The sequence below is a fragment of the Heliangelus exortis genome, chromosome 3, assembly GCF_036169615.1.
Source record: "Heliangelus exortis chromosome 3, bHelExo1.hap1, whole genome shotgun sequence".
Classification (NCBI taxonomy): Eukaryota; Metazoa; Chordata; class Aves; order Apodiformes; family Trochilidae; genus Heliangelus; species Heliangelus exortis.
In genome coordinates, this window is record NC_092424.1 from 67,518,626 (window position 1) to 67,528,092 (window position 9,467).

Consider the following 9,467-nt stretch of genomic DNA (forward strand, 5'->3'; position numbering starts at 1 on the left):
CAACCAAATTTTTGACCTTGAAATAGGAAGACTTCAGTTTACATAAATAAACATAAAAAAGTAAATCGCTGGATCCCCTGGTCAGGCAAAACTGGATTCCAGTTTAAGTTTTACCTAAAAATATGACATTGTTTCAGCACAAGAGAAGTTACATCGTTCATAGCAATAATAACATTCTGCTAAAAAAGAACCACAGCAATGAACAAGACAGGCATATCAGCTTGAAATCACACATCTTACAGTCACATGCACTCAAATTCTGAGTGAATTTGTTAGAAATTATACTTATTACAAATAGTATTTTCACTGAGGCATAACAGCAACCAATGACATTAAAAAAAAAAAAAGCATAAAGCCTTCTCAGCCAGATTAACCATTTTACCCCTCACTAATGCCTAGCCCTTTGTTTTTCTTGTACATAAAGAAGGATATTCTACAATTGTATGGGAGGGACCACTCAGTACCTCAGGGACAGAGGGGGGAGTGCAAATCTTGCAGTTCTTTGGCAGAAAGAAGCAACTTAAAACTCCTTCATTTCTGTTATCCCACACCCCTTCCAATTCCCATCTTCTTAAAGCTCATGGTGGACAACTGATATAACCAAATCTCACCCAACTGCTGGGACCAGAAGAGTAGACCATGCAACTGGTCTTCTTCAGACATATTTTTTAAACTCTACCATTAAGACTTGGCAAGAGATTTCAAGCCAAGCTAAGCTATGGAATGACAAAACTCCAGGCCAGGAGTCCAGCTCCTAAGGCAGGAGGGATTCTGCACCCCAGGAATTGGAAGCACTTCAGAAAATTCCACCAGCTGAGAGGGAAAAAACTGGAAAAGAACCTTCCTAGTGAACATTTTCTTCAAATGTACTCATAGTTTAAAAAAAAAAAAAAAATTAAAAATTCAGACTTCTCCTTAAGAATCCTTGGATTTAAATATATATATATATATTTATTAAAAAGAGACATTGACTCTTATGGCCAAGACATCATGCATCTCAGAACAGGTTTTTACAGCCATGTTATAAAAACCCCTTAGCAAAGCAATTATGCACTAGACTTCAAACACATGTACTCCAAGAATGACACTGGTGTGGAGGATCTTGTTTTACATCCATTTATTTTTGTCCCTCAGCAATTATAGCATAGTTTCAATACATTTCTAAAGCTATAGAGAAATACCAGGGCAACTAGAGTACATACAAGCCAAAGTTAAAATGGTAGACAGCTGAATTTAAAAAAAAAACACAAAAAACCCCCCAAAAAACAAAACAAACAAACAAACAAACAAAAAAAAAACCCCAACAAACAGAAACCAACAAACCAACAACAAAAAAGGTATGCAGGAAACCTACTATACTTCATTCAGTTTAGGCTTTGTTCTTTAGGGAACAAGGTGCTAACGTGCCATTTTCTCATAAAATGAATCATAATTGCTTCCAAAGAGTTTCAGCTGAAAATTTAGGTGGAAGCAAGTGTAACACTAAACTTTCTCCTATAAACTTAGAAGCAACACTTTTTTTTGAATCCATTTCCACCCTCCAAATACCACTGCTGCTTTTCTTGCATGAGCCCACTATTTTATTAAGGCATAATATGCCCTGAGCAATATGCTGGAAATTAGCCAAAAAGCCTAACAATTAAAGGCAAGCACCAAGTGATTATTTTTATAGACAAATTTTGAAATCTGTTTTGTAACTCACCTGTACTTGAGAGTAGCACTTGAGGAAAGAAAGAAAATACTGCTTTTAATAAGTCCTTTGATCAGAATGGCAGTGTTAATTCCCCCTTGCTCCCACCAGACTCAAGTTTTCAAGCTAATTGTCTTGGTACCACAGCAGGTCCAGCACACCAAGACTTAGGTAGGACACCTGTTCAAGAGCAAAATTTTTAAGCAACGAGGCACAAAAATTTCAGTGCTCCACCCTAATGCAATTCAAATTAAATCTTATTTTCCTCAAGAGGCAAGACTCGTATGCTGGACACCTCTGGTCTTAAAAGCAATACTGAGCCTGAACAAGGCAATCATACACTGTACAAGCTCAGACTGCTTTCCAGTCTTCATTTAAGAGCCAGAAAAGACTATAAATTACATGGCGCACTACCTGATTTCTCTACAAGATGCACATTTATTACAGAGTTTGGGATCTAAGAAAAGTAGCTCTCAAAGATAGTGGTAACAGCACACATGACTCTCTCTAAACAAATTTAGAAAATACTGGCTAGTCCCTTTCAGCTACCAGAGTATCCATAAAAGAAAGACAACCAAATTATACATTTTATTCACATTTATTTTTCGCTTTTAGTGTGCTCACAGAAAATTAGAACACCTTAAGCAGGAGTTTAATAGCAATTTTTGTAAGCAAAGTTACATTCCATCTCTAAGTCAAATTGGTCAAAGCTTCTCCAGTATTTACAAAAACATGATAGACAAGATGCTACACAAAAAAACCATTGCATCTGAAGAGTTTTCTTTTATTTTCAAAGACAACTGGAAAAGAAAGCATTGTCTGCTGTAATCAAAAACATACCACAGTATAAACAGTAACCATTCCACTTATCACAGCTTGGTTGAGTTTAAAATTTGTGTTTAAAAGGTCCGAGATGACTGCAGTTTTACAAAAATGGGCAGGGTGGAAAGAGTTGCAAACTTCATGTGCTTCTGGATATCAAGATTTGTTTTTTTTTTTTTATACAATAGTCACAGTTAAAAACACCCTGCTGGTAATACATAATTACACTTTATTAAGGTCATAAACCAGCAATAAACAATAAAGCCTATACAACTTGTATTTCTACTTAATCACTGACTGATACAGCTAACATGAGATAAGTGAAAAGTTCCTATGGTTTAAATGAATTCCTAAGACTATGATCTCTTTATCTGGGTATTGATTCTTAATTTTATTTTTTTTTTTCCTTTTTCCTTTCCTTCTTAATCAAGACTTGTAGTGTTGTAAACCTTATAGAACATCTGCCTCACAAAATACATCGTAATAACTTTTTTTTTAAAAAAAAGACTAACCCCTTATCATTTCTGGCGGGGCACGCTCCCGGTAGGGGCTGCGCGCCCCGAGTTCCCCACTGCGGCCCCTGTCACTTCATTTGAGATCCCTTATTAACCCACCCATCTCCTTCATATATGGGCATGTCCATAGACCGATCGGGAAAAGTTTTAATAATATGAAGAGTTGCAAAGTATGACATAAACAAACGAACAAAAAAAATTTTGAAAAAAAAAAGTAATCAAAAACCAACCGAAAAACAAACCCGAACCAACCAAAACAAAACATTAATACTGATGAAAAAAAACCAAAACAAAACCCCAAAACACAGAGGGTGGGAGAGGAGGGCGGAGGGGGGCCCCCCCCCGCCCGTTGGAATGGCGGCAACACACAACGATTTGAGATGGGAGCTGCGGGGGGAGAGAAAAAAAAGAAACGAGACATCTTTTAAATCAATCCCTGGTTGTAGACAAGTTCTCCGAGACCAGTACCTGGCACCACTCCAACAAACATACAGGGGGGAAGAAAAGTCCGTCGGCGAGGGGCGGCGGCGGGCGCTTTACTCCGCCGACTCGGCGGCGGGTCCCTCCGGACTGCTCTCGGAGGGGGGCTCCGGCCGTGCCGCCGCCGGCTCTTCCGCGGGGGTCGCCTCCTGATCGCCGCTGCCCGCCTCGCTCGTAGCGGCGCCGGCTCCTGCCGCCTCCTCCGCCGCCTTCGCCTTTCCCTCCGCCGCCTGCTGCTGCTGCTGCTGTTCCTCAGCTGCAGCCGCCGCCGCCGGGGCCTCTTCTCCCGCCGCCTTCTCGGGGGCGGCCTCGTCCGATTTAGCCTCCTGCGAGTCCCCCGCCTCCTCCTTCGCCGCTTCGGTGCTGTTGGCGGCGGCCGCGCAAGCCTCCTCGGCGGCGGCCTTACCCTCCTCGCTGCCCGCCGCCTCGGGGGCCGCCGCCGCCTCCTCCTTCCCGCCCTCCGCCGCGGCGGAGGCGCCGCCCTCGCTCTCGGCCCCCTCGCCGGTCTCCTTCTTGTTCTTCTTGAAGGAGAAGCCGCTCAGCTTAAAGGACTTCTTGAAGGAAAAGCGCTTCTTTTTTTTTTTCGGGGTCTCGCTGCTGGACGAGGGGGTCGCGCCCTCCTCAGTCTTGGGGGAGGCCTCGCCCTCCGCTGGGGACGCCGGCTCGGTGCTCTCCGCCTCGGCCGCCTCCTTCTCGGAGGCGGGCTCTGACGAGGCCGCCTCCTCCTTGCCCGTCTCCTCGGCGGGAGCGCTGCCGTTGGCCTGCACCTCCTCCTTGCCCACCTCCGCCGCCGCGGGGGAGGCGTCGCCGTTCACCTTCACGTGGCCGTTCTCCTGCAAGACAGCGACGGGCGTTACCGGCCGTGCTGGGGGGGTTGTGGGGGAACGCGGGGTGCCGCCGCCGCCCTCCCCGCCCAGCCGCTTTTTCCTCGCCCGTTTTCTGCTTCCGCCATCTAAACCTCGGGCCCTCCATCGGCCGGGCCGGGCCAGGCCGGGCCGCGGCGGGCAACCCAAGCGGCAGCCACCAGAGGGCGCCGAGGCTCCACGCAGCGGCGGCGCCGCCGCGCACCCCCCGCCCCCGGCGCGCCCCGTCCAGTCGCGGCGGCGGCGCGGGGCGGGGAAGGCTAACAAAGCTCACCCGGCCCCCCGCCCGCCGCTGCCCCTCCGCCCGGGCGGTGCGGCCAAGCGCCCCCGTCCTCCCCCCCTACTCCGCACACCCCCTCCCCCTTTTCCGCGCCGCATTTGCATCTTTCAGGCGCCCGGAGCGCGGCTGGCTGCCCCGGGCGGCAGCTGCAGGGGCGACGGGGGGTGCCCGCCCGCAACGGGGCAGCAGGGGCACGGCCGGCCCGGCGCCCGGCTCACGTGTGGGGGGGTGTGGGGTGACAAGATAGCCATGTCCCGCGGCTGCCTACACCCCGGAGAAGCGGCCGCGGACGGGGCGGGAGGCGCAACCCCTGCCCCGCGCTCCCGCCGAGGTCCGAGCCCCCCATCCCGGCGGTTCCGGCCCCCGGCACTACACAACCATCCCGCTACCACGAGAAGCGTTTCGCCCCAGTCCCCCAGCGTCTTCGGGAGAAGGAGGTTAGGCGGGCAGAAAAAGCCAAGTGGTACAAGATCCTTCCGTTTACGAGCCATTGGGACACCCCGCCGTAATACACGAGGGATTTAAAATTAAAAAGGAAAAACAACACCAACAAACAAAAAAGCGTGCCCCCTCCCCCCACAAGCAGGAAGGATAAAGGAACGAATCATTCAAAGCTGAGCCCGTTCAAAAAAATATAAAGCAATCATTCCTTTGCCTCGAGTTGCAAAGATAAAAGGATCGACCGTATTCTCCACTGAACGTGCCACTGGGGCATCAAAGGAAGAAGAATTAAACAGGATGCGAAAGAGAGTCCGTCGAAGTTGGCTTAAAAAAAGGTGCAGGTTTAATTTTTTTTTTTAATTTTTTTTTTTTACCTGTCCATTCGCCTTGGATGGAGATGCAGCCACAGCTTCCCCAGGTTTCTCGGCGGAGGCTTCACCCTTTGCAGCGGTCTTGGAGAACTGGGCACCCATGCTGTCTTATTCAACAAAGAAACTCAACAGATCCAAAAGGAGGGGAAACAAAGAGCGTTGGGTTGGTATAAATACTGGGCGATCAGCAGCAGCAGCAACACACACACACACCAGAGGAGAAAAAAAAGAGAAGAGAGAACAGAACCGATTATAATGCACTCCTTTTAAAAAATTTAAAGTTGAAGAGATCAAAAAGCAGCAGCACAGGAGGGAGGGGAAAAAAAAGGAGGAAAAAGTCGAGTCGAAAAAAAAAAAAAAAAAAAAAAAAAAAAAAAAAAAAAAGAGCCCAAGTTTAGTAAAAAGAAGTAATAAAAAATCCCAGATTTGTAGCCGTACTGTAGACAAGGAGAAAATGGAGAAATCTCCCTGGTTGCTAATAAGATGCGGAGTCCAACGCCCAAGTGCACAGATGAATGGGCTTCCCGAGCGGTGACGGCAGCCCTCCGCCCGGCGCCGGCCAATCGCCGCCGCGCCACACAAAGGGGGGCGGGGCCTGGCCGCCCGGCGAACAATGGAGCCGCGATGGCAGCGGTTTGAAATCAGCCCCCGGCCGATAATGAATGTGCTGCTCCGGCGCGGCGCGGGCGGGCACGCAGAGCCCCGCGCCGGGGAGCGAACAAAACACCCCGAGAAAGCGGGGCGGGCGGGCGGGGACAATAGTGCGAGGGGCGTGCGGGTGAGTGTGAGTACCGAGTGTGAGTGTGAGCCCGTCCCGGCCCCGCCGCCTGCCCCCACCCGCTGCCGCCGTGAGAGAGCAACAGATAGTGTGTGCGAGCCGAGACCGGGGCGGGGGGAGAGGGAAGGAGGGGATTTACTGCCTTTTTTTTCTTTCTTTCTTTCTTTTTTCTTTTTTTTTTTTTTTTTTTCCTTTTTTCCTTTTTCTTTTTCTCTTTTCTTCCCTGGGCTTAATTGGTCGCGATTGTTAAATCGCCCCCAATTTGGAAGGTATTTGAACCACGTAGATCGGGTTTCTCCGAACGAGATCACGAGTCGAAATTAGTAGGTCTGTAGGCCAGATGTTGCAAACCCTAAAGCAGCGGCGGCAGGAGCCGCTGCCGAAGCAGAAACGGACCCCTCCCCCACCTCGATATTGGCTTGGAATAAAATATTTTGTGATTAGCCTACGGCTCTAATTAGCTTCTGCCGTCTGATTATTCCTGATGTGTGTTTTTAAAGTATTTTCTGAGGCGGTGACCCATTTCAAGATTGCATTTCCACGCACTCAAGTAGTGGGCGAAGCGACATTACTGGGGAAGCATTTGCGCTTTCCCAAACCCCAGCCCCGAACGTGTATTTATGTTGAATTTAAACCCTTGAATAAGATGTAACCCGAAACTAATGCATGCGAATTAACGGTGATCTGGGCCGCTTAGCAGCGATGGGGTGGGTGAAGTACCACGGAGCCGACTGATTTCCTTTCCCGGGGGAGGGGGCAGCGTGTGCGGGGTGCCAGAGCTGGCTCCCTCCGTGCTGCGATGCGGGAAAGGCTGGCCCAGACTTCCCCCACGCCCCCCGACACCACCACCCCCTTTTAAGGAACAGAAACGAGCGTCAGAACGATCGTTTCCCAAACTCGGGTAATCTCATCCAAACGCCTCTTGTTTATAAACAACGATGTTAAAATTATTCCGATAATGAAGGGCTGCAGAGAAGGAAGGCTCGGCTCCGCCGCCCACCCTCCCCTCCCCGCGGATTACCCGGGGCTGGTGGGGCCGGTGGGCTTTGTGCGGCTGCCGCCGCCGCCTCTCCGTAACCCCGGCGAGGACAGACGTTTATTTCCAGCTGCTCAAGGGAATATTTCGTTTATTGGGAAGCAAAAGGGGGCATTTGTTTGTTTGGTTGGTTGGTTTTTGCAGGAAGATACAGCCTCTCCCCCCCGCCCCCATTTCACGCACAGCTCCCCCGCCACCCGGAGCCGCCGCTCCCTTTGTCTCGCCCGCCGCCGCCGCCCGCCCCGCCGAGCCCGGCGCAGTGGCCTCCCGCTCCCCCCACAGGTTATCCCCACATCGCCCCCAAACGCTCCTCGGTCCGGGGCCGCTCACCCCACGACAACACCCCCTCTGCCCCCCGGGACCGGCGTGGGGGGCGGCCGCTGTCCCCGCCGGAGGTGAACGCCCAGGGCGGGGCGGGGGTGCCGCCGCCGCCGCACCCCGGGGCTCTCTCGGTGGGGCCGCGCCATGGGCGGTTTCCCTGGAGACAGCCGGGGGGCGGCGGGGGCTCCTCAGCAGGGCCGCGAACGGGGCGGGGGCGGCCCTGCCCGCCCCGGCGTCACCTGCGGCCGCCGGCCCCACCGCTACGGGGCTGGGTTGGGCTTGGATGGGCTCGGCGGGGACGAGCTGGGACGGGGGCGCCGAGGCGGCTGCTCCCGGGGGCCGCGGTGGCGGTACCCGCTCTGCGGGGGTCCCGCCGCCTGCTTCCTCCCCCCTCCCCTACCTCCTGCTCCCCCTCGGCAGGGCGGGCTTGGGGGAGTGGTGCGCGTCAGCGGGCACTGGCAGCAGACCGGGATGGAGAGAGCCGGAGAGGGCTTACCTTGCGGCGTGGCGGCAACGCGACGGTGGGGCACGGACCGCCGGACAGGTTCCTTCTTCGTGATCCTCCTCCGCTTCCCAAGGGGAGTCCACGGGTTGTGTTTTCTCTGCTCCTTTTAATCTGGATATTAAGCAGATTGGGATTTTGGTGGTGGTGGTGGGTTTGGGGGTGTTTTTTATGGTGGTGTTTTTTTTTACACTGACTGATGTAACAGATCACCTGAGAAGATCTGTTGGAAGACCATGACAAGACTTTGCAATCGGTATCAAAAGTCATCTGTCCACCTTGCACGCGTATCTGCAGTCCCACCTGCGTGGGCACATGAAGTTTTACTTGCCACCGCAGCTTCATCTGAATTTCAGAGTAGTATCACTGAAAAATTTCACAGTGGGAGTTTTGATGGTGCATGTTTCGCATTGTGCTTTTAATATTTGGGGTTTTGTTGTTTTTTTTTCCCAAACATTAAACAAACAAACAAACAAAAAGAAAGAAAGAAAAAAAATCCTTGACGGGTATTATTCTAGTTGCTTACTTCCACAAATTCTGTAGTCTCTGGACAAGCGGGAAATCTGGAATGCGTGTACACTCCCTCTGTCACTCCCAATGCACTACAACCTGGACAGCTATCCCTGTTTTCTAACCCAATCCCTTCAAGGTGAGGTGCAAATACAACATTTAACCCCTTGACTGACCTCTTGAGCCCACCAATTAAAAGTCTGCTCTATGTCAAGCCACACCTTTAAGCATCAAGCAAATAGGTATGCTGGAGGGGAGATTCTTCATCCTTAAACTTGCACTTTACTCAAGTTCCTGATCTTTTAATCTCCTTCCAACAGAGGAAAGAAGAAAGAAAAGAGAAAGAAAAATCAAAGCCAAAACAATCCCTCAATGGTGTGTTGCAGGAAGACTAAAATACAGTATTCAACAGTGCCTTCCACACAAAAAAATTCTTGCAGCATTTCTGCTTCAGGAACAAGGATGTCCCAGTGTAAAGGTGTTTCTTTACAGGCTACGGGCGATTCAGTGTCTGGAGAAAGTGTTAAGTGTATTTGTGTAAAGGATTTTACCACAATAGCTGTGTCAGCAAAAAATCATATTCTCCCCACTGGGGTAGGTGACACTGTTTCTAAGAACACGATGGTTGTGACTGAGTAGCTCACAAATAACAAGAGACACAGCTGGGGAGATGTGTGAGCACCACAGTTCAAGGGTGGTGGCAGGATCCTCCTCGCCTAGATCCACCACAGGGTATGGGCCCCACCATGGCCTATTTTTTGATTTCTAATTGCACCCCTCAGATGAAATTGTCTTTTTGCAGTGCTTCCAAAATGTGACTCCTCTCAGTACATTTTGCCTGAGGTTATTTTCATCTTC

The 9,467-nt window shown here is 50.6% G+C and overlaps 1 protein-coding gene across 2 annotated transcripts; it reads right to left on the bottom strand.

Moving 5' to 3' along the window:
* Positions 1–2,269: 2,269 nt before the first annotated feature.
* Positions 2,270–6,020, bottom strand: MARCKS (myristoylated alanine rich protein kinase C substrate). Of its 2 annotated transcripts, XM_071741132.1 has the most exons (3): positions 5,901–6,020; positions 5,466–5,638; positions 2,270–4,340 (listed from the first exon to the last, which is right to left on the bottom strand). In XM_071741132.1, the coding sequence occupies exons 2-3, from the start codon at positions 5,562–5,564 to the stop codon at positions 3,564–3,566; spliced, it is 876 nt and encodes a 291-aa protein (XP_071597233.1). In that variant the 5' UTR covers positions 5,565–5,638; positions 5,901–6,020; the 3' UTR covers positions 2,270–3,563. The 2 variants fall into 2 exon arrangements, with proteins under 2 accessions (XP_071597233.1, XP_071597232.1); XM_071741131.1 differs by lacking the exon at positions 5,901–6,020 and having other exon boundaries at positions 5,466–5,875.
* Positions 6,021–9,467: the final 3,447 nt, after the last annotated feature.

Coding starts and splice junctions, on each gene's coding strand:
- MARCKS (XM_071741132.1), bottom strand. CDS start 5,564: ATGGGTGCCCAGTTCTCCAAGACCGCTGCAAAGGGTGAAGCCTCCGCC. Junction 4,341..5,465: donor CATCCAAGGCGAATGGACAG/GTAAAAAAAAAA, acceptor GCTGTCTTGCAG/GAGAACGGCCACGTGAAGGT.